General features: G+C 45.6%; 1 protein-coding gene across 19 annotated transcripts in view; it reads right to left on the minus strand.

Annotated features, from left to right (window-relative positions):
- The window catches only part of LOC142567954 (bromodomain-containing protein 3-like), a 177,921-nt gene extending 154,244 nt beyond the window's left edge, over window positions 1-23,677 (minus strand). For 6 of the 19 annotated variants that reach the window (XM_075678054.1, XM_075678053.1, XM_075678044.1 and 3 more), the window contains exon 1: window positions 3,264-3,381. In XM_075678054.1, coding sequence (XP_075534169.1) covers window positions 3,264-3,286 — 23 coding nt within the window. In that variant the 5' untranslated portion in view covers window positions 3,287-3,381. The other 13 variants (XM_075678051.1, XM_075678046.1, XM_075678039.1 and 10 more) reach the window with 12 other exon arrangements.
- Window positions 23,678-25,309: the final 1,632 nt, after the last annotated feature.

The following is a 25,309-nucleotide window of genomic DNA, read 5'->3' on the forward strand; positions in this document are numbered from 1 at the left end:
GAGTGTGCTCTGCTCCAATGTGTCCTTACTGCCTCTTTGTTGCAAAGCCACTTAGCAACAAAAAATAATCACCTTTTCCCACCCGACTCTGCCAACCTCAGAGATGCCCCTCGCTTTGTCACCAGACAATGCAACATTACTCCACATGTTACAGAGATAGGCAAGCTTAGGGAGAAATGAAGGGAAAGGCTCTCCCAGCCCCTTGTCTTCTAAGAAAATGCTCACTTTCTTGGATCTCAAAAACCTCGGCCATTCCTAGCAACGGCCAACACACCTCCATGTGTAGGAGCCCATGGCTGGAGTTTCGAACCCATCTCTTCGCAAAGCACTTTCAAAAAGTGACTGGCCTTGCTCTGATACTATTGACAACTTTCACAACACGCTGCATCATGCTTGCTGGATCTTGGCTCAGTTCCTTTGTGAAGAATACAATGTATACATACAACTGAACTGTTAATTTGCTTGACAAGGTCTACCAAACCTGCCAACCATTGCACGGGCACGATCAGTGCACAAGTCCCACAGAACACAAAAACTTCAGAGCATCGAAGCCTTTCGCTGTCGTTTCAACTATTTACACAAATGCAACTCTCAGGCGATGACCAAGTTAACTGCACAAACACAATGAGCCGTCGGCTGCCAGACAGATCGCAGCTCTCACAAGTATAAGCTTATCTGGCTTTGCACATCACGCGCCGTTTCTCTAGTTCTTCGTGCAACCGTGCCATTACAGCGTGGCATTGGTTGAAATTTTCTCGCGCACGCGTTCCCTATAGCAGTGCCGACAACTTCCTTCGTGCAAGGCTTGAGCGGTATCTCAGAGATGGTGTGAGGCTTTATCTGTTTGGCTACGTGCCAGCTAATGATGCAGAATAATTGCCCTAGTTGGTGTCCATGCATTTGCTGCAACAGTCACTAATGCAAACTAATGCTCTGCCCTGTCCCAACCATTGCCTTGTTCGCACTAGTAACTATGTTGCAACTAATGACGCAGCTGGCTTTTACTACCACTACAGAGCTCGCCAGCTGGAACGAAAAGTGTCACAGTAAAATCTACAAAAGTAGCTTGGGTCGAATGCAGCACCATGACGTAAATTACAGTAAAAGCTCGTTAATTCGAACTCCGCGGGGATGCTACGAAAATTTGAATTATACAAAATTCAAACTAATGAAAGTCGGAGACAAACATTGCTCAGTTAAGGTGCATATATAGTCCAATGCAGCATTAGCACACGTGCGCACTCGCTACATCACGTTGGCGAGAACAACATATATAGCTTGAAGAACTGGTGCAGCCAACGTAACAGGACACGGCCAATGTGGCCCGATGTTACTAGTTTACTGTACAGACGTGCCCGATGTCGAGATGGTTCTTGCTCCATCCGCACGTTCGTCACGCCGAGTGCGCTGACCCACAATGCATGGCGCAGAGAAAAAAAGGTGCCCATGCCGCTACGCCGATGGTCGCAGACAGCCATTCAATGTGTTCAAAGCGGCGGCCGGGTTGGGGATCGTTCTGCGCATGCTCCAAAAAGAGCAGCCAACGTCGCGCACATCAACATCTAGAGGGGACGGAATTTCGGCTGGCGCAGTGCAAGCAGCATAGCGTGACTGGTCGCAAGCATCGCGCACCAAAAACGTCGGACTATAAATGCACTTTTGCGCCGCCGACGCTCGTACCAGACAAAAAGCTGCGCTCTAAAATGCACTCGCGAAACACACCCCAACTTGCTGCGACATTGGTCTCCGTTGTACTTTCGTAGCTGCACCGGATGCACACTGCGGAGTTCCACTGTATGTACAGGTGGCTGACAAACACATATCCTAGCGATGCTGGAATACCGTGTAATAGCGACGAATCGCACAGGCTATGCTTTTTGATGCTGCGAGCATCAATGAACGTCACGGCCACCATGTTTCAGACATTACCTGGTGGCGCTTTTCGGCAGAATGCCTCGTACAGAAAGAGCATAACCTCCAAGATGTAACAAAAATGTAAAGATGTAAAGAAATAAAAAGAAAATAAACACAGAGCATCGTGTCCAGGTTTTTATCTTGAATCTCTTGAGGGAGGGAGAAAACCGATCTGCAACAGAGGCGTAGGCCATGCCTGACCAGGCACGTGGCGTAGGTGCATAGAATGCGGCGTAGGGCCGCAGATATAAAGAGAAAAGCTGCACAGCCCACGCGGCGTCGCCAGCGTCGCGAACGTGCTCCCGCGCACTAGCACTCTCCCCATCCACGATGGCACGCAGTTCGAATTATAGGTGGCGCATCGGCTTTCAGTGTGAACTAGCGGGATGCGCTACATACTGCTTTCAGTACATTGTTGGACTTCCGAATTAATAGAAATTTCGAATTAACGAGTTGTGAATTAACAAGCTTTTACTGTAGTCTGCAGGGATGTTCATAACAGAATGCGGCGTAGGTACCGACAATAAGCCACGCACTAAAGAAGCAAAAGGGTCAATTAATAGAAGCACACACTGGTCACTACAGTTGTGCACCTCCCATGCCGGCTGTGACAAGCACGCAGGAAACGTAGCAAATGTGCCGCTGCTCATCGACAAAAGGTTAATCGCTGGCCTCTTATAAAACCGGCTAACTATGCGACTTTACTCTGCTTGGGTTTCTGGAACTCCCACTTCCGTTGCTTCACTTCAAAGTCGAGGTTCTTGTCTTGTCTTTTGATAGGCTGGGTGCTTTGTGCTGAGGTGGGTTCACATGAGAGAGCTCTGTGCAAGCACTTCGCCACACACAATGCATTGTGGCCTGGCACCAATTTCTGCGAGCCCAAACTTCAGGAAACTATCCTTCAACCCTCGTAACTTCAGACATTGTGATGGTGCACAGTGTGTGGGTCCCGCCCGACACTAGCATAACAAGAGACCTTGTCAACACTACCAAGAGAAAGGGCTCTCAGTACGCGCCTAGCATCATATAGCCAGTCGGTACGGCGTCGTCTTAGTAGCAGCAATAGCAATGATGGTGGCTTACCCTTTTGTAAGCACCGTGCATAACACTGCGAAAGGTGTGATGCTCTGCACACTCTACCCGTGAATTCGACACGGGCGCAAGTCAAGGCAAGTACGCACGTGCACACGAGGGCTCCGCAGACCCCAAGAATGCTTTTGCACACCTATTTGAGAACCATTGGCTTAAGGTATTGTTTACTTTTAAAACTACAAATGCATGTTTTGTCGGTCCACTGCAATACTTGAAATACAACTGGAACATTCGACATCACCAAAGCAGACTCGTACCAACAGTCCTGGAAGGTGCCCATGTCTAGTCTGCCTCACTTGAAATGGATTTCACCTATGAAGGACTCGCAACGGAGCTCTGGACAAAAGCATGCAGCAGCAATGGACACCAATGGAGAAAGCCATCCATACCGCGCTCTTTCTAAGTGCCTCTTGGGATGAGCGCACCTTCCTTACGGGGAGGGAGCAATCTGGAGGAGACGTGCAGCACAACCTACAGAAAGACAAAACAAGGCATCAGCAGGGTCGTGGGTGGGGGGGAGGGGGGGGGGACAGTTTTCGTCGGGAGGTTCGAGGCCAGAAATGACCCCCCAAGAAAAACTGCCACAACCAGGAGGGAATGAACTACTGGGAGATCTGAGGCCTGGACCCCCCAGCAGACGAGAAAAGCCACAATGTCACTGCAAAATTGCTGCTTCCATAAAGATATGTTGACCGCACTACAGAGTACTTGCTAGCATTATTCCAGAGCTACATGTACAATAAAGATCAGTGCAATTAAAACTGCTTACTAAAAACAAGCACTTAGGCTCATGAATATTAATTAAATAGGTCAGCATTTGCAAACCGTGTGTCAATTCAGCCACAGTGCTGCCATAATGGCATTTCACGCAGTAGTTGAAATGAATGAACTTTTTGAAACAGCAGCGGAAACTCCATTAGATGCTGTGTATTGATCATGTGTGCCTTTTTCACAGTTCCGTCTTGCATCAAGCCACCCTGGTGGTGCTGTGCAATGTATGCACATCACCCACAACTACTCTTGGCTGCAACACTCAACCACGGCATCTGTAGATTGCGAGCATGTTCATTGGTTGGAATTATAACAGTGGAGCTCACAGTGGCGCCAGTAACAAAATTAGATTCGGAGCAGTTTGGAGCAAATAAATGCCAACTGCTCGACACATCATAGACCAGTTGAAACACTTAAACATTATTCTAGAAAGTACCTGCTTGCTGTAAAACAATGTTGCTGTACCTCTTAAGAAAAAAAAAAAAGAAGGGAAACCTAAATTTGATTATCCCTTTAAGTTAAACGAAGACAGCAAACATTTTGACAAAGTGTGCTGTACTTAGCTCATTTTGAATTGACTGAAGCTGCTCAGACGTTGCCTTTTATATCTTACGATTATTCCGCTGCCGGCTTAGCTTATCTTTTCAGCAACACCTGGCCAGACAAAGGTCATCAATGCTCTCGCCTGGTAGCATTGCTTTAACAACACCAGCCGCTTTTAAATAATCTACTTTTCCTCACAAAGCCTCTGTTCAACTGGAACGGACCCATTACTTGGACATTTAGACGACCTCAATTATTCAGACTCCTTCGAGGCACCTTCACTGGCCCATAAATTTAATGTACAAGTACAGCCGAAATTTGAGACAGCTTGAGGCTGCAAGCTAATCTGACCGACACATCGCTGGCATCGCCCATGGCATGGTTGTCGGCCATGTTGCCGACACCACCTCAAAAACTAAACTAGCAAACCCCAGCAGGTCATTCGCAAGTTCCGCCGTGTTGGTTACGTGCATCCAGCATTTGTTCATTCAAATGTTAAATAGTTACACGGTCCCAGCGACTTCAACTTGTTTAAGAGACACCAACTCCACCCTCGATGTCTGCGCCAACATAAACATTAAAAATATAAGAAAAGCACCGTCATTCAACAATGATAGCACGGTCAACTTTTGGGCTGCAATTGTGTAGCGACGCATTCCACTCAATTCAATATGCCTCACTTATGAGCCACCATTCGCAGCTGGCCGATACTATTAATAAGGCAGGCGGAGCGTGGCTCTTGCCACTGACAGAGCACGAAAAGGAGTGGCACCAGAAAAGCCAGTGCCACAATATCGCGGTCCTACGTTGCATGACAATGGTAGAGGTATAAGGACTGGCCTGATCGTAGGCAAGCATTCATACGCACAGCAACACGTTGACAAGCGGCGTTTATTTTTGGACAATCCCTTTCGGGAACAGTTAGCTTTCACGACATTTCGCGTGACCAGCGCTGAACACATTAACAAACCATAGCGTTCTTGGCACAGTGCCAAAAATGCCATCGCTCATAGGTGCCAATGTGTGTGATGCTAGCAACACAAAATCCTGCGGAAGTGAATGTATCCCTGAAAGTGGCCATTCGAGAATATGGCACACTTCTGAGCCAATCGCGGAATTCACTTGTTTTCTGGCAAATTTGGATATTTCCGACTTCGAATTATTTGGAAGGCAATCACCTTCAAGCCTTAATTATCGATCGGCAACGCGATTTGGTTTTATTAAGCCGCTGTAGTCATGCACACTATGCATGTTTGCAGACACGCATATTGCAGTCGTTCATTTTGGCACACTTGGGTTTGTGGTTTTATCAGGACGGAAATCTCGTTTGGTGCCACTTGCAACCTACACAAGCACAAATTATGCAACCTACACAAGCACCAATAGTGCACACACCGATTGGTAATGCATGGAACAACTACGTCTAGTATGCTAGGCCTATATTTGGCATCCTGCATATATCCTGCTGCAGTTGCCAAACCAGCATGCTAAATTCCCTGTGAGCCCTGGCTTTTTGCCCTGTAAAGCTGCAACATCCAACAGCATAAATGCAAAAGTTTATTGCAAGGTTATCGGGCAGGACAGGCCTAAGATGAGAAAAACTCCTTCATTCGGTACCAAGCAGTCGCACTTATAACTGCTTAAATGTTTGTCAAAGTGAACAACACCCCCACCGTTACAACTGCCTCGTACATTTCTTAAGAGTACTCATTACTGCAAAGTACAGGTGAACTACAGGGCTGCCATAAGGGCATGTCAGCAAGACAACTCATCTGAAACATGCACCACGCTAGGTGCCTCACGGGCAGCAGCAACTCCAGCCCTGTCGAGTTAAACCACTTCAGCACGTCCCAGAAGAATCATTCCCACCAAGTCACACTGAGCGACTGCAGCCAAGCGTAAAGCTGCTGTGGACCAGCTTGAAAAAAGTGCACAGGAGATGGCACTACTGGCTCCAATGCGGTACTCCCAAGAGCAGCCTCAGAGGAAGGGGCTTGTGCGAACTGTACAGGATAGTGGCATTGCAGTGCAAAAAAGTATTCCACACCCCACACAAGTGAGAGCGCACATATGGTGCCGAGAGTGCCTTTGATGATTAGTAAAAGCGGGGAAAAAATTTCCAGGAGATAAGCGAGATGACAAAAGTCCGCTGGCCAAGCACAGACCACAGTGTGTTTTCAGAATGATGCCAGAAACCAACAACTTCCTTACAAAAGCAGTATTCTCGATCAATAACTGCTGGAGATGAAATCGCCTTCACGACACAATGGCATCGATGGGCAACATCCTTTCTGCCACAAGACGGCATGGCTTGGCACTGAAAAAGATTGATCCTAAACTTGAAGGCCGCCAACTACGAGTTCACAACCGGTATGATGCGCAAATTGACAGAGGTCATTTTTGAAGAGCTATGAATACTGGACAACTTCCCTTAGAAAACTTAAAGGGGCCCTGAACCACCCCTCAAGCTTGGTGAAATAACATAGTTCGCGGATAGCATACACTACTGTGAACCTCTTGGCCAAGTTTTGTTGTCGTACGCAGTGTGTAGAGCTCACAAGTGTACCACAGTCACCTTTCTTTCAAACACTCAACAGAAGTTTGCCTCGTCTCTCCTGTGCGCTTTAGTTCGTAATAAAGCGAATTCCTATAAGCGGCTACTATAGGTAGCTGCGGTCGGCTACGTAGCGTAGATATTGCAGCCGCCGTAATGTCCCAACATGAGTCCACAGGCTAAGCACACTACAGCTCCAGGACAACCGTGTTTGGCTTATGTTTAGCATGTCGTAGGCACCAAAATTGGAAGTCGTAGCGTCTACGTTAACATCTAAAATGACATTCGAACTGCATGCCACAGTGACATTTAGAAGGCGGAGCGTTGTGGGTCCACTCCACCGTAGCCTTCACAGTGCAAGGAATTGAAGGAACGGGAGCACAGTGAAGGCTGTTGTTGGATTGCCAGCAACTCCACTTCTGCTGAATGCACTGAAGTATTTTTTGCGGCAAAGTATTTCTGAAATAGCATATTTTCACTTCAAATGCATTTCTCCACTTCGTAAGAAAGCGCTTCAGGGCCCCTTTAAATTGACGAAGATTGCAACTATCACACCTTTCTTTAGCAGATGCCCATGACTGGCTCATGTTCTTGAGCTGGTGTGATCAGACCATGCACTGTGCGCAAACGTGTCCGCTCACAACATAGTTTCATCAAGATACCATAGCTCGTGTCATGCTCGTGCAATAGCGAAAGAACTTCAACAAGAGGGGACACTGAACAACAACTGGTAACAGGAAACACGTCACACCTAGTGTTCACCCCATCCATTAGCTGATGCGAGTATGGGAAAAAAAAGAATGTCAAATGAACTTGCAGACAATGTTTTATATATCTTTTTATTCTTTCCTGCTAAAACTAAAAATTTGTGCTTATAAAAGAAGTATCACTTTGCGACCTACTTGCATCACCTAGCGACAAGACAATGACACGCCAGACGTATGCGTCATGCGCCAGATTATTGGCCAGACACACCACCAAAGCGAAAGAGGTCAGCTGCACATCAGACTAACTGGTCACCTGTTTGGCAACCAGTCTGTCCTTTTTGGATGTAGCCTGGTGTCTTGCGCTCCCGACGTATTCTGCATTCCTTGTGCACTTCAACACAGCACGACTGCGCTATTGGGCTATGGCAAGGCAAGGGATTTTGTTTGAAGGTCGTCTGCACTGCATTTCAAGCAATTAAGACAAAGCACGGCACTAAACGTTATGATGCAATAAGCAGCTCGGCCATGTTGTGGTGACGCAGTTTGGCGTGTGCTGAATCTTACTGGGACAAGTTTGTGGCACTTTCCTGTGGCTCGTTTCGCCTCTACATGCGGTTTTAATGCTAGAGCATTATATGCCCCATTATGCGAAAACGCGTCAGTGTGACCGAAATAAGGTACCAAAAATGGCCGACAGTGCAAGGAGTAAAAACAGGTCACAAAATGCTCGGAATGATGTCAAATTTCTCAGGAAGGTTCATGTAAACAATGTGAATTAACGGCTTTGCAAAGAAAATTTGGTAAATTTCAGTCTGGGTGGGAACCGAACTCGCACCACCAGGGTGCAAGACGAGCACATGCCCTCAACGCCATGGTGGCTCCATGGTCCTCGTTAACTAAAGGTGTGCCTAGTGCGTTCGTCATTGCACACGTGATGGCACAGCCAATGGGGAGGAGGTGGCATCACGTCATGTGTATAAAATGAGTGTCCCGAGCGGTCCTTCGAGTTAGGAACTCTTTGCGGGCAAGCGAGCGCATCGAGATGCTGGGCGTGCTTTGATTTGGCCTTACCGAGACGCAGTTAGAACACAGGCGAGGGCTTGTGCAGACAGCAGACAAGGAACACACACACAAAAAAAGCTTTTCACCATAGGTACCATAATGCCTCCGCACTCCCACACGTAAGAAGTCTTAAGTGTGTCTGCCAAATTTATGCACCAAAATGACACATGCTCGTAATTTACTTTCTTCTAATGATGCCGTCCGGTAGAGCTCCGTACCGGAACTACTGCTGCTTACCCGGTGCCACAACATTGAATGAACGCACCAAAAGCCCAGAACGAGCATTGATATAGAGCAAAATTAACATTTCCTTATTTCACAAGGCATCTTGCGCCAACTTTATGAAATTGAACGCTCCACAGAAGATACAAAGATTCGATTGAGGCTTGTAAAGGTCGCTCGCAATCATATTTTACCAAATATAAAAAATTATTCCTCACCAAGACAGCACGCAGTTCAGCACTATAAGCGAAAAAAAGAAAATGTCGCACTGATGAGAGCAGCCAGCGTAATGCAAAACAGCTATAGTGCTCAATACGCACGGCCAAAACCGAAACCGGAAGTGCAGTTCAGGTGTCAATTCAGCGGCTGGGATTTATGGGAGTGTCTGCTCTTGTAGAATGTCTTTCTCCATGCTCGCGCTGTGTAAACAACAGATGCCCATGACTGACTCCTAGCAATCATGGGTATCTGTTTTTTACATAGCGCAAGCATGAAGCCGCAATCTCGCTGAAACTATGCTGTGGGCACAGATGGCTGCTCATACAGACACAGCGCACAGTCTTATCACACCAGCTCAAAAGCGCCAATAGTGTTGCTGAAGGTCACAATTAGCAGGCGACATTTATAGACCAATGACAATGAGAGTGAAAAGGACAGGCTCGACTCCCAGCTCCCTACTGCTATACGCGATGCCACAGCAAAGTATACAAAGGGCATTCACACTGTCAGTACACAAATGTGGAGCACACAATAAGCATCAAAATGAGCACACATCCCCAGTTTTAGCTGAACATGAAAACTGTATTCTACTTACCATCGAACATTGTTAAGGCAACAAAACAGAATGGGCAGCATCTATCGGAACAGTTGGCTGAAGCAGGGATCAGCGTTCTGCATTTAAAGGGACACAAGTCCATCAAGATTCATAGTCCCAAGTTTGTGCGTGCCACTGGACCCCGTTGAATAGCAGCCATATTCGCTTACTTCTGCTTTGGCTTACTGAAAGACAGCACTTTATTGGCCACATGGCTGACTATAAAGGTTGGAACTCTTGCCTGGTTGTTCTATAAAAAATGTTATTTTGGTCCTCATCTATTGGGATGCCAGCCGTTGCCAGGGCCACGCTAGCATAGACATACATCGCCGCCTATCGGAAGCCACTGCGAGCAAAGCAGCAGGGTCGCTGTGTGGGAAAGACTGGTTTTAAGATGCCTAAAGGTTATTGACCCTGTCTAGTATGGTGGCAACTCGCATCTGCATAAAATTGGCGTCACTGGACAACGAACTAAGGATGAAAAGACAGCACTGCAAGTGCGTACATGGATGGAGAAAACAACCAAAAATAATGTATCTCACATGTCTGCATTCACATCACAGCAGTGAAATCATGTGAGCAGCTGTGTTCACAAAATGATTGGCCCCTCTTGTTGCTCTCTAAAATTGGTCTCCGTTAGCGTGGCTCCAAATAAAATTAAATTATGGGGTTTTACGTGCCAAAACCACTTTAATTATGAGGCATGCCGTAGTGGAGGACTCCGGAGATTTCGACCACCTGGGGTCCTTTAACGTGCACCTAAATCTAAGTACACTATGCACGTGGAATATGAAGATGACGGCAACAATGGAGGAACCAATCTGAATTTGAAACCACAGCCATGAATGCAGACACTCAAAAGGTGCACAGCATCCACCAATTTGCAGCCTACAACCAGGGGTAGACAGAGGGGCCAGCAAAACACTGGGCTCTTCTCAGTGGTGCACATTTTGAAATCACTGCCCCTATGCACTGTGCGACGTCAGGCCACACCAGGCACAATGCTCCACACACTGCAGCACTCAACAGCTAGAGTGTTGCCCTTGAAATGCCTCCACAACTCCTTTAGTAGCATGATCAAAATCAGCAGCAAACACATGCTAAAACAAAAGGATGCATTGTGGCCACAACTATTTCCAGCTCCAGCAGTCGCTTCCGGTATTTGCAGCACAGAAAGCCTTTGAAATCTTTTATCACCACTCAGTGTTGTCACACATAGTCTACCACACACCGAACGCACTTTGCCAGCTTGCTGTGGGTATGCGCAACATTCAATGCATAATTAAAGCCCCTCTACCGCTTTTTCATTAAAAGGGCTCTATCGCATTTTAATGGTTTGGAGAAAAGAACCACCAACATTTTGTGCCTCCCCCAGAAGTATGGTTCAAGAAGCATCCCCAAGAGCAACAGAATTAATTGCAGCACCTTTTTATGCAACCACTGAAAGCACTCTAGTGCCCAATGTCAGTTCATACACAATGCCCCTTTCTGGAACCCCCCCCCCCCCTTTGTCCAGTGGCAGCACAGTCATAGGGTGTAAACACATCAGCAGTGCCACAAACATCCCATTTCGGTTTCGTGAAAGCGTACCTTTTTTTTTTTTACACCCTGCAGTATAAATGGTTGCACTAAAAACTCACATCATATGTCGCGCGCTCGAGGAACTGTGGCTCCACACAGCACCATTACAGGGTCCGCAAAAAAATAAAAACCAGACAAATATCTGCGAGTATTCCTTTAATGAAAAAACGCATGCAAGAGCGTTTAATTAGTGAAACTGCCTCACAGCCAAATAGACAATAAGCAAAACCTGCGTGTGCTTCACACATTTTTTGACACAACCAATATGATGAATTGTAAATGAAGTATTAGCAACCTGTGGGTCAGTAGCATCCCTGCCACCGTCCATTCCCCACACATCGAAGGTTACAAAACGCATGTCTCAGCTTTAACAGCACCACTAGGAGAAACGTGACCATCTTGGTTAGGGAAATTTAGCCTTGTGGGAAAGCCTGCTTACAGATTCAACAGCAAAGGCTCCCAAAAACAATGCTGACCCAAACACTTACTGTTAAGAGCACAAGGAAGATCAAAAAGAGGGTAAAGCCGAAGCAAACAAATGCTGCCTTTTTCCACTTTCTAGCACATGCAGAGGAAAGCTTATGCTATACCGTAAACACGACTGCAAGGTGCGACATCATGCAAGACCGAAAAATAAAACCAAATGTAATGCAATATGAACAGAAAATGTTCCCGAATCGATTCCCCAAATAAAGGTACACAGTTAACTCATCGTTTTCGTGTCAGAAAGAGCTTGAGCTGTACTCTTGGGCAATCGCTTTCAGAGATGGTTTCACTTTCGCACGAATCAACACCGAACAGTGCCGTGCCATCACCTTCCTTCGCACAGTGCCAGAGCGCTCTCGGCCACACGAGTACACTCCCGAGAGGGGGCTCAGTGACTGGATGGGCAGAATCGGAAAATGATTGCCTGAAAATAGAGTGCCACCGAAGCACTGCTTCAAAGACTACAACCATGTCATTCCAGAAACTACGCCAGGATAAGCCCCTTCTAACCGGCTTCACATTTAAAGAAAACCTCCTGCTGGCCTGGCCATCTCTAAATCGGTCATCCAAATTGCTCCTCTCTCGAAGCAGGCATCGTACCAAATGCACTGCATCACCATTCACGATTGGATCGAGACAAAGGTAGAGGTCTAAACACTAAAAACAGAGACATTGAGAAAATTTTTTTCTAAGTTGGTCATTTTTTACACTATTCAAATGTAATGTAAGGGCTGACTTCAAGCAATGAAAATCATGAAAAAAGCTCACTTTACGCAATTACACCAAGTATATCCACGTATCAAATATTGGCAGAGGATGCCACCAAACCAGCATATGGTGTAATTGTTGATATATCAAGTGTTTCAACAATTGAAATTAGAAATTACCTAAATAACATGCAGTAAGCTCAGACTGCATCACAACTTTACATTTAAGGGTTAGATTGATACTATGCAAGATCAACCCTTTCCCACATGGTGTATCATATATGGTACACATAAAACAATTAACTTAATGAAATCAAAAAGGGAATTTCACAGATTTGCCCATAGTTCACACCATGTCTGCCAATTAAATACAGAGCAACCTTAACTCTCGAAGCAATTTTTGAACAATTTTTTCTTGGAATGTGGTGACAGCGTGCTCCAGAACATGCAGAAAGCTCATAAATGAACATTTTCTACTCACGAAATCAGCATGCAATATACCAGGGTGTTTGCTTGCTGTTCATACATCAGTAATGTAAAGCTTTCACAAAAAAAAAAGAGAATTGGGCCCGTTTTATAAAAAAAAAGCATTAAAGCAAGCACAATAAAGGTCGGACGACATTTTAAACTTGTACTCAACCAAACTGCAAGAAAAATCCAAGGACTCCTAAGCACTTACGAATTGTGAATGCAAAAGCATTACGTCCAATTGAACACGACTGAGCAGTCAGAGTCATGAACGACTCGCAGGCAAGCGAGCGCATTGAGATGCTTGAACAATGCCTCCTAGATAGCACAAGGCCGGTGCACTTGAACACGTGATATTGTGCTACCTTGCCCGACTGCCACAGAATCTAATATGGATGCTCCGAAGTAAGCTGTGGCAATGTTGATGTCACCGCTTTCGTCATGACGGGCTTGGCAATGGAAATTTCGGTCCAAGTAGCACGATGTTGCAATGCACAGGCCTGGTATCCACGAGGCACAGGTTTAGCCCAGTGGGCAAGACAGTTGGCTTCCGAGCGCGGGGTCGTAGGTTCGAAACAACTGCCAATGTTTTTCCTCTTGAATTTATTGCTTTTTCTTATACATCAATATCTCTACAGCAATTACAGAGGTGCAATTAGAATGCAGGTGAGAGCTTGCACGAACAAGGAACGCACGGATAACACAGGCTTCAGAGAGCGAGGGTGACGTGGCATCATAGCCAATGGGATTTTAGGAGCCATTTCACTGCTAGACGCCAGCTTTTTCACTCAATGGGCCCATTTGACACTCTCACATAAAAAAAAAAAAAATTTTTTTACACCCACGTATCAATGGCTCAGGTATTTCTTGCAGGTTTTTCAGCTGTTCAAGTGCCTTTCTGTTATGGTCATTAAATATACCCCTAACTGCATGGTGTGCAATATACAATATGCAATGACATTAGGTTTTAGAACTGCAACCATGTGTTTCTGTCGATAAATGAAGTTTGTTTGGGCAGCCTAAACAAAGGCTTCAAGTGACCTGCAACAGCATTGGTGCGCTTCTAGGCATACCTTAGAAGTGATCTTGCACTGCGCACACAATAACATTTAAACAGAAAATTTATTCTGTTGTATACCGGTGACAGTATACCGGCACTGACGAGATGAGTTGCAGAATAAGTTCAATGTGGCTTCTGCTATACCAGCGTCAATTTAGTGAATACCTGGCATACCGTTACTGTAGTGAAGAACCAAGTGAGCTCCGCCCCATTTAACCAAGTTCAGATAACAGACGACCTGCTAAAGCAGGCCCCTCCAGAATACAAGACACTGTTTGGGAGTGATTACTTTGTTAACCCAGCTGCCATCCCACAGAGTCAGGCTGCCAACACAGGTTGCACGGACACTTTCAGGTTTGTCATAGTGTTCCTGCAGTGCAGCAGCACCTGTCCCTTGTGCAAAGCCCCATTTTCATCACCACATACAGTGATCAAATTAAGTGAAGAACTGGGAACTCATGTCTTCAAGGGGAAAGTCTCAAAGCTCACTGGATACTTTGGTGCCTTGCAGGCAAGAAGAGCAGGAATAAAATCGGTTCACTCTTGGCCTTGCCTACATCACTACATGGAACCTAACCGACAAAACAAAATTCGCTCATCTTGGGCCACAGCAGAAGCAGCTCTGAATGGCTGCGTTCATTCACAGCACATCGTACCGTGAACAGAGACTGGCCCGTGACAGAAGACCCTTTCCACTCTTTAGTTGCTTCACAGCATCACACTGCTATATTGCAGCAATTCTGACTTAAGAAAACCAGCCATTACAGAACAGACCCTTCCCTCTTAAGGAGGTACGAGGCACAGTAAAGAACTTTTTCTTAAAACAACTTTGATGAAATTTGCACAGGTAATGTATTTTCACCAGCTGATCTCAAAAATAAAATGTTTTTTTCTAGATATACTTTTCAAGATTTCCAAAACGGGATTTTCTTTGTTTAGGGCCTAATGAGCTTATTGACAGCAACCTCCACGGTAACGTACACCACATGGAATCGATTCTCAATGTTCACAGTGTGTCGTAAGCTATAAATAGTTGTTTTCGGCGATTTTGTAGCGAAGTTGTCAAACTGTCATAACAAATGCCCAACTTGATAATAGAAAAATATAAAGTTGGGCATTTGTTATGGCTAAGTTTGACAATGTGTAAGTTCATTTCGAAATGGCCTATAACTATTTATAGCTAACAACAGACTGTGAACATTCAGAATCGATTCCGTGTGGTGTACGTTACCGTGCAAGTTGCTGTTAATTAGTTGCAGTTAATTAACTGTTAAAAGTCTGGTTACTGTTCTCCATCTGTTGAGTAAAGTATAACCAATTCACACAAGTAAAACAACAGTTTTCGAAAGAATGCAAACACAATAGCGTTTTCGGTTTTACAACAGAAGCCGTGACAACCTGCAGGTTCTGCTTGTAGTCTATTTAGTGTTTTTGGCAGCCTAGCCACATAGTAGAACTTTTATCTTTTACGCTACGACCAGCTGTTTTCTTTGCGACGGCCCCTATCGCACGTTTACGGCACAAGAGTCCTTTAGCAGCTTTTCCCCCCCAAACTTGCGATCGTTTTTGGGAACCATTTATATACCATTTTTGTAAAGCTCCCTTCCATACAGCAGCCATCTATTCTTGAAAAGCGTATTTGCGAGTGCCTATTAGTGTTTTCTTTAATGACAATTAGTGATGCTTAAAGCGGCCCTGAACCACTTTAAGTCGAGAAATACATTTGAAGTTGAATTAGACTATTTCAGAAATACTTTGCCACAAAAAAGTTCAATGCATTCAGCAGAATCAGAGTTATTGGCAATCAAATGCACTGTTCACGGTGCTTCCGCTCCTTCAATTTCCACTGCGAAGACTACAGCAGAGCGGGGCGTGCCCACAACGCTCCACCTACTGAACGCGAGTCACTGTGGCACGGACTTCAAACTTGATTTCGGATGCTCACATAGATACTACTTCCCCATTTTGGCGCCTACGACGCACCAAATCAGCGAGCCACAGTGCACTCAACCAGTGGACTCTTTGCGGCACCCTGCGGCATCTATGCTACATTGCAGACTGTAGCTACATGCAACTGCAGTGTTTGCTTTGTGCACAACGGGGCTAGAGTGTGATCGCATGCTACGGTCTGACCGTGCTAACGTGGTGTGGACCGGCTTTGTCCTGCACACTAGATTGACAGAGAGAGAATAGCCACTTCCAACTTGCACATTTTGAAGCGCTACCAATAAGTCTGCCACGGTGCCTAACCAGATAAAGCCAGGAGCCAGCGTGCATGTGGTACGAAATTAACTTTCGCGTGGTTCAAGGCTAGCCAAGCATTCAAAAGTAGCCAAAAGTGTAAAGACGCAGCAGCTACAACACAGATAAACAGGGTGGCCAAAGTTTTCATTCCTACACGGGTGGCCATGGCCGAGCATGAGCAGACAATAGCTTCTTCCTGAAGTACGCAATTATTAACAAAATACGAAAGCAGATTTTTGCTGACTTCAGCCTGTTTATTAACTGTGTCAATAAATATACACAGTAACAGTAGGAAGATATGCATTAATCCAAACACCCTGCTTGATTGATGTCAGCTACTGGACAACAGCAGCCACGTATGGGAATCCGCTATATTGTGAAATAAAGCATCCAGAAAAGACTGAAGAGCACGTTTCTGTTGAAAAGAGTTATTTAAGAGAAAGGTGACTGCTCTCTGCTTGCAAGATCCACGCGCCGCGTACGACTGCAAAATTTTGCCGAAATGTTCACAGCAGTGTTTGCTATCCGCAGACTGCATTTCCACCAATTCCGATGGGTAATCCGGCCCCTTTAAAACTGATTTTGTTGTCCAACTAGTCAGTACAGGTATGTAACTAATTATACAGAAATAAATATTCCACCTGTAAACACGCGTCTCTGCATTTGATTATTCGTAGGATTCCCCACCTCTAGTATATTTATGAAAGCGACTATTAGTGCAATTTGCTCGGGATGTGACATCCCTTGTCATGGGGAGAGCCCAGCCGATGTCAGCTACATTTTTCCAAGGCAATGAAGGGTGGGGGCAGAGCACATACTGTGTCAAGTAGTCTGGCTTAATTTGACGGGACTCCTTGGAACGGCATAGCTTTCACATGCAACATTTTTGCATTTGCCCACATGCGAAAAAGTGGAAAATAATTAAACTCAATGCACAGTCAAAAAATTAAAAATTAAATTATAGGGTTTTACATGCCAAAACCACTTTCTGATTATGAGGTAGCCCATAGTGGAGGACTACGGAAATTTCGACCACCTGGGGTTCTTTAACGTGCACCTAAATCTAAGTACACGGGTGTTTTCGCATTTCGCCCCCATCGATTAATGCACAGTCAAGTATTACTGTCATAAATAAGATGTTTGTCTTCGCCAGCTTAAACTTGCACGGATGAGAATGTGAGACTATATTCAAGTGCGCTCTTACTTGTGTGCGCTCCGTGGCTTTCTTTTCATTGTCACAAAAAGTGGTCCACGAGTACAGTGGGCTGGACAGGCTGACGTGCCCATAGGCCATTGTGGATTGAGTCCAGAAATTTGCAGGGTTCCCTACCTTAGCCAGTGGGCATGCATTTTTGAAGTGGACCCACAATTTCCCCCCCCCCCCTCCCACCACTTCCCATGGGCAGATCTGTGCTTCACAAAATGCATCTCCCCTCGCAAGACACATCAGCAGAAGAGAGAGAGAGAATAAAAAAAAAAGGAAGTGGGCTTGGTTCCAGAAGATTTTTCACAAAGAAATGATAGCTGCTTTTCCCACAAACATACCTTTTTCACGGATGTTTTTGTTTGGTGAAAAGACAACACTGACCGACTTAAGTGTGGCTCCCACTTTAGACTACTGAACCAGTTGCATTAAAGGGACAGAACCGCTCAGAACACGAGTCGCAATAACCCCGCTGATGGAATGATTCCCTATCATAGTGGCTAAAACGAACCATGTTTTTCTCACTGAATATGGATTCATTTTTTTTAATTCATCACTAAAGGTAGGACAAAATGACCTTTGGCGCACCACGCGGCAAAATCATAAAGCTGCCTAAGAGGTCTATCACGGGACCTTCTAGTGTACGCGGTTTTGGTCTTTTTTTTAGTAATGAAATGCAGTATACATTTTACTATTATAATTTTTCATGACTTACAATGTGCAGATAAGCTTCCTTTTGTAGTGAGCAGAAAAATGGCACTGCCTTTGCCTTCGTTTTCAACGAGTTGGCTCGGCTCGTATATAAACAGAACGACGATGGGGGCTAGCCAGCCATGACGTAGGTGTGTACTTGGGGAAAAACGTGGTAGGAATATAAGAAACGTCTGTACAATGAGAACTTATTTTCAAAAGTGGATGAAAAGGTCAAAATGTAGGTGGTTAACCAGAGTTTCACTCCTGTGGAAGCAGAAAGATGGGCAGCTTTCAAATTGCGAGGCAGGCTATGAACATCGCTCTCACTTCTCAGCATTGCTGGTGGAGGGACTCTTACTTTTTCCTTTTTTTTTTTAGAGGCTGCTCAGATCGACTAATTTTGCCTACGAAATATCCATGAGCTTTTGGAAGTAACCGCTGCAGGTGTAAACACTACCAAGTCCTTACGTCGCGCCATAAAATACTAGGTCCTTAGTTGTCAGTCCCTTTAATTAGAGAACGCACTGTACTGTGACATCTCCTGGCTAAATTTGTCTCGAAGAAAATTGCTTTAAAAAAAAATGTGATGCACAAGTGCAGCAAAAACATATTTCAGTTGTTAGATCCAAACATGTGGTAACAGTGTGGCATTATAATGCAGCGTTCCTAACAGATGTTGCACTATATAAAAGGTGCAAGGAATACCACGGAAGCATGATGCAGCAATCTAGTGCTTCCCACAAGCACACCACGAGAAGCACTGCACTCCTCCTCCTCCTTTATAACGCATTTGAGTGAGTTCACATGAGGCAGAGCCATGCAAAGTCATCCAAAGCCACGGATCCTACAACCACTGGTCTTGGGGGGAAGAGGCGAATAGAAGTGAGGGAGGTTTTACCATCGTTGCACGGTGGATTTTGAGAAAGCTGGCGTCAGCTACTATGGTCAAATGGGAAGTAATTTTGACCAGTCATTGCAGGAACTCTTGCCAACCTGAGTGGAAGAAGAAAAAACACACAAGTCAACTCCAGAGAAGCTAGGAAAACAAGAGGCACTACCTTTGCAGGAGCTTAGGGTTGGAACAACACAGGCACGATTGGGAGGGCATGCTGGACGATCCTTTCACATTTGTGCTTGGCTTATTGTTTTCCATGTGACCTATGTCAGACATGCGCTTTTACAAACAGTACTTTGCCGTTTCAACCCAGGTTCATTTTCAGTCATCCAAATCAAACTAGCTACAAGATTTGTTGAAACACCTCACTCCTTAGATGACATGAGGCCCCTCCCCATTTCATGATGAAGGAACAACAGTATTCTGACGACCCCCCAAAGGCATTGTCACTAACCATCCAGTGGCACCAGTCACACAAACTTGGCATCTGTTGTGTATTTCAAGAAGCACAGTCTGGGTTTTTGTCAATGCGCTGAAAAACCCACCCCTCCGTGGGTTAAGCCGTGCAGATGGCACAGCTGGCTCTTGAACTTTATGCACCACTATACCGTGGCCATTCTAAATGTTCGCACATGATAAGCGTTTCTGCTACCTGGCTCAGCGGCATTATCGTGAAAGCATGCGCGTCATAACTAGGTAGAACATACAAAACTTAGATAGGAATATAACGACCATACTAACAGTATATTTACCATTACCCTCGTTATTTTTTTCCCTTCTGCATAACCAAAAAAAAATTATGTTCATTTTACAATATCAGCAAAAAGAAAATGACACTGCGGCTGAGTCACCTTCAAATACACCCAACACTGAAAGGGTTAGAAACTATCAAAGAAATGACAGCTTCCAAACGAAGTCTAATGCAGACCGAATTTTTCAATAGGAAAAATACAGCATGCCTCCGGTTCTGGAAATCACCAAAAAAAGTGACATCAGCTCATTTTGTCTCCACAGAATGGGAATTCATACTTAATGCCCATTGTCAGGGGGTACTTCACCATTATCTATGGACCTCAACATGTCGTCCCCCGTACTATCGCACTTCATGTTCCCCATTTATCCGATGACTTAGCAACAACTGCACATGGGATGATGGCCCACGGCAAGTTCAGCTGCAATGCAGACAATTCTATGGAACACGGAAAAACATGTAACAACTGCGTTGCCACTGGCTAGCATGTAAATCATATTTTAAATGAGCTTTCTAATACTTGCTAACCTGCAAACTTTAACATTTGCAAAATGCTGTACTAAAATAAAGACGGGGAAGGGTAGCGCAATTATCTTGCTTTTAAGCATCAGCCTGTTGTGGGATACATATGCACTTTATTAACAATGACTTACTTTCACAAACAGCAATTAAGCAGCACCAAGCTTAGAACAGTAAACACATTCTATTTAGATTTGTATGTCTGACTTGGCTGTTGCCTGCTTCAGGTCACAGCAAAACGACTTCCAAAGGAAGGCTGGTAAAACTTGGTGCTATGTTCATAAAAACAAGCCCAAATTCTCTTAAACTTATAGAGACTTGGTGGGTACTCCTTTGTCATCCATCCTACATGGGCTCTGCCACGACCTTGCGATGGCAATTATGCAGACTGCAGTCAATGCAGTTCTACTTCATAGGCAATTTTTGGCAGAAAAGTCACACCACCGAGGTCAGGCATGTTACAGCCAACCAGTCAAGTAGGTCTGATGATAAGGTAGACCAACAGGGACCATAAAACTGAATTAGCCAGCATAGACCAATTAACAAGCCTCGTGCCACACAACTGTTTCACCCTCCTCCAAGCAAACATTGCCCAATGCAGTTTCAAGCAATTCAGAGCCAAGAGCAGCTACCTTGGCATTTTCAAACATACTAACTGCACATTCAATTATGCCACATCTGGAGAGAAATCTAAACAAGTACTTGCATTACTGAACCCCCCCCCCCCCCAAATAAAGAAGTATACAGTCTTGCTTGGCCTTTGCAAAAATCGCTGCTTATGCTATCTTTTGGGACTTGTAGGTCAAATTATCACACTCTAAAATTTCCCCTTTTCACCCACAGCCCCCCACCGGGCCCCCCTTGAGGGAAAGACCACCAAGAAGACCCTTGTGCCATGCACCCAATAGACGACTTGAGACATCCAGACACTGATGCATGCATCCCTTGCCGACCAGAATGCCAATTACACCCAAGACGCACTTCCAAGCTGCCGAGGAGGAAGGCTGTGAAAGCACTATAGCAGCTGCAAGCACACATGCCTGAACTGCTGGCTTTGCAAAGTGGTTGTCTTCAACAGGATACCATGTTATAAATGCAACAATTCACCATGCTTATGCATGCGCACAGAGTGTTCTGCATTTAAAACAATGCGACTGCTTCACATCAATAAAAGCAGTAGTCTCGAGACCCCTGTGCCATTCTCAAGCTGAAACGCACCAGAGTAGCCCCAGCTCATGCATACCTACATCCTTTGCTGCTACACACACACTTCTCATAAGCATCAGGTCCATTCACAAGAGAAACCACACTGCATACTTTGGGGAAAGGCATTTCACAGGGTTACACGACTAGCATCTCACAAATTAAGCCTCACTCTGGCTACATAAATAGTAAATCACTGAAGTGCCTTTGGCATACATATTTTAATTTTCATCAGGAACTTCAAGCGTTAACGCATTACCAGCATCGGGCAGATAACCAATGGTCAATTAGTGTTACAGAATGGGTGCCACGAGAAGGGAAGTGCAGCCGAGGATGACAGAATTACCTGGTGTGATGAAATTAGCAAACTTGCAGGCATAAGATAAAAGAGAGGCCTTTTTCCTGCAGTGGACAAATGTTACGTCATAGGCTGATGATGACGACATTAACGCTAAACAATTCATTGAGCTTCGTACTGCTGTCACCAGCCAAAGCAACCCAGATTGTAGGCTACACAAGCCTTCCCTCACTCTCAAGTAGAGCGGAGATTCATTGTTAAATTTTTGTCATTTGCGTGAGGTGAGAGAAAGCCTGTCAGACTTGGTGCCAGTTGTCTATTCCATTGGTGTTGCCATGCGTTTTATAAAGCACCATGATGTACATCTAAAACATTTATGAACAAAAAATTGCATGCGAACCCCAAAAGCCACAAGTGGCAACGATGGGATTATAAAATGGCAGCGACCATCCTGCCCTGCATATATCAAGATCAATGAAACCATGATGCACAGACGAGGATGCACTGAAAGGACATGTGTTTACACACACCCAGTATAACTCTGTGTCAGTGCTGTCGCCGATGCCCTGCTATCTCCCTCACTGTTTGGCACCTCCGTGGTGGCTGCTATAGCCTAGCAAGAAACCATGCACAACGCTTCGACTACACATGCACCCACCACACAAAAGATGCACTTCACAGAGCGGCTAAGTCGGCCAAACAACTTCGCAGCCTAGAGTTTTTCGCACAACCAATGGCCAGACTGTTGCACGAAAAACCCTTGGACTCCGATACACGAGGGCGGGAAACCACTACTCACTCCATGCATATCTCCCGAAGTGATGTGCTGATGGGCGCGCGACGAGAGGGAAGACGCTCCAGAGGGCTTCCCCAGGGTCTTCGCTGCAGATCATACACTGCACGGGCTAGGGAAAAAAAGGTAGTGCACGTTAAACAAGGAGGCGCGAAGGCCGCCTCGACGGTGCACAGCGCGAGAAATCACTGGGCGCATCATGCCCCCGGCGGTTGACGGTTCGGGCCCGCCGGCCGGGATGCGCAATCGCCCGCCAAGAGTCCCGGGCATGCAAGGCGGCAGTCCCGGCGACGTCGAACACGCTTACCGCCGGCAGGCATGAAGCGGCGAGCAATCGCATACTCGGCGCGCCAGAATATGGCGGATTTTACACACTTCGCAGGAACAAAACGCCACCGACGTTAGGCTTCACACTATTTCGCTCCGTGTCAAATTAGCAGGCACAGTTAAGAGTTCCAACTGCAACGTTCTTGTGCCTTAAGAACCAGAGAATCACAAGATACACGGTTCGTCGCTAAAAAAACACTACTTTATTAAAGTTTAGCACATTTCGGCACACGCTAGCAAGCCTCACTGCTGAATCAATAATGGCTGTCCTTCGGAGGGGCCACAACAGGAATCGTGCTCGCATAAAACCCATGTAGAGCATTCGAATAGCCTTCCAAGTTGAAAATAATAGCATAGTACCCTTTGCTGACGCTGCGCGCAGACTGCAGGTAGCCTTTCTCTGTCGGATGGCTCGCAATATCCATTTTCCACCCGGATTAGTCTCCCGAATATCAGAATCTGCAAACAGCAATGGCTACGCAGTGCAAGGTCGCCTTTTATATGAGGACGTTCAAATGCGAATATCCCATTGGTCAGTTCGGATCACATGACCACCGATCTTCACGTTTCTGCACTTTTCGAACCAACCGAGGGGCATACTCAGGTGAATGTGTGTCCAAAATCCACGGTAGGCACAGAGTTTGAATTATATGTCCCAGCGTCGCCGTCTCACGCGCTCTTAAGTAAAAGCTCCGTCCACCGAAGAAAGCCAGCGTCCCTCCCCACTGAGCGGCAACCGAAATGGGAGCCATCTGAAAGCTGATTCGCCATTACTGGTCACGTGGGTGTGTCTCCACGTATCTAACGAAACGTAAGGCAATTGTGCAGCTCGTCTTCCCCGATTATTCACTTTCATAACGTTTGCAAAATTAATTTGTGCTTATTACGTAGTATGGTTTAAACTTGTACAAACGTTTGCGCCATCTGTTTAAAGTAGCAAGACACGCCTAGGTACGCAGCTGCGAGCACGGAATACGGAACTAGTGGCAGCACCTCTGAATGGCCGCGCTGAGGCGCTGCGTGCGAAAGACCAATGAAGACATCTGCCCATGCCCAGCGGTCGATTTAGGCACCACTGGCTTCCTTGAACCCCTTGGGTTCAGCGAGAGCAGGGGAAAAGTAAACATGTCCGCAAAAGAGATTGGTAAGAGGCGATTGGAAGATTGGTGGATGAAAAGTAGGGAAACGAAATAAAAAACAGAGACGTACGAAAGCAAAGTTCGCAGTAGGGGGTCAGAAAATGTGGTTGTGGGAGTTCGTAGTGTTTTTTTTTTTTTTTAACTTGGGTACGACATTAAAGAGTATAATAGCAAGAGCTTGGTAGCGCAACCCACCGCCCAGTTCCAAAGGGGACGCTCATAACATCCATCCATTCAATACGCATTGCGTCTACATTGTCTACACTGCTAAACATTTAAAAAAAATTGTCTCGCCTGGGAGACTAATTCTATCGCTGCTGCGCGTCCAGTGTGCACCGTTTCTGCGTGGAAAGGAAGAACGTAAGCGCAATAAAAGCTTGCATTGAGGCTCCTGATTGACACCCGCATTTACAATAAGGCGTTTAGTGTTACCATTACTACGCCGGTCATCTGCCCGTTGTATACAACGCGGATTAGTTAGCGCCTGTGAAGATGCCAGAGATCCATTACGATAACGGCAGTATGGTTCCGGTATGCTAGAACACACTTGGGGGTCGAGGAAAAATACACCAATGTCTAATGTTACTAATTACTTGGCGAGCGCAGGCGCACATTTCCAGTACAGCTGCCTATGATGTCTTAAAGCATATGCTATCGCCGTCGAGCGTAATTTGCGATAGGCACCACTTACCTGATTAGTAAATTCCGGTATGCTAGAACACACTTGGGGGTCGAGGAGGAATACACCAATGTCTAATTTTACTAATTACTTGGCGAGCGGAGGCGCACATTTCCAGTACAGCTGCCTATGATGTCTTAAAACATATGCTATCGCCGTCGAGCTTAATTTGCAATAGGCACCACTTACCTGATTAGTAAATTACGCCGTTACGCTATCTACGCCACGCAATGGGCTCTTGTTGCGCTGCTAGCGTTCCTAATTTCATCTTCTTTCTTTCTGTACGTGTATTGGAAGAGGTCATCACAGATAGTGCTCACTTGGCATTATCAGCTTTTGAAGTGTGAATATTCGTTTTTATTCGGTTTTCTTTTTCTATTTTCTTTTCCTTTTTTTTCTTTCCTTTTTTTTTTTACCAGCTTGCAGGCCCGATCTCATATTACATGGGTTGGTGCGCACGACTGGGCAGGGTGCAGATGTATAAGTGAGGCAGTTGGGAAGAAACTGTTAGCATTTTTTTTCTTTAATAAATTTGAACACTCCGGTACTGCTGTCTTTCGGAGCGTCTGTGCTTGGGCACTCA

The sequence above is a fragment of the Dermacentor variabilis genome, unplaced genomic scaffold, assembly GCF_050947875.1.
Source record: "Dermacentor variabilis isolate Ectoservices unplaced genomic scaffold, ASM5094787v1 scaffold_15, whole genome shotgun sequence".
NCBI classification, from domain to species: Eukaryota; Metazoa; Arthropoda; class Arachnida; order Ixodida; family Ixodidae; genus Dermacentor; species Dermacentor variabilis.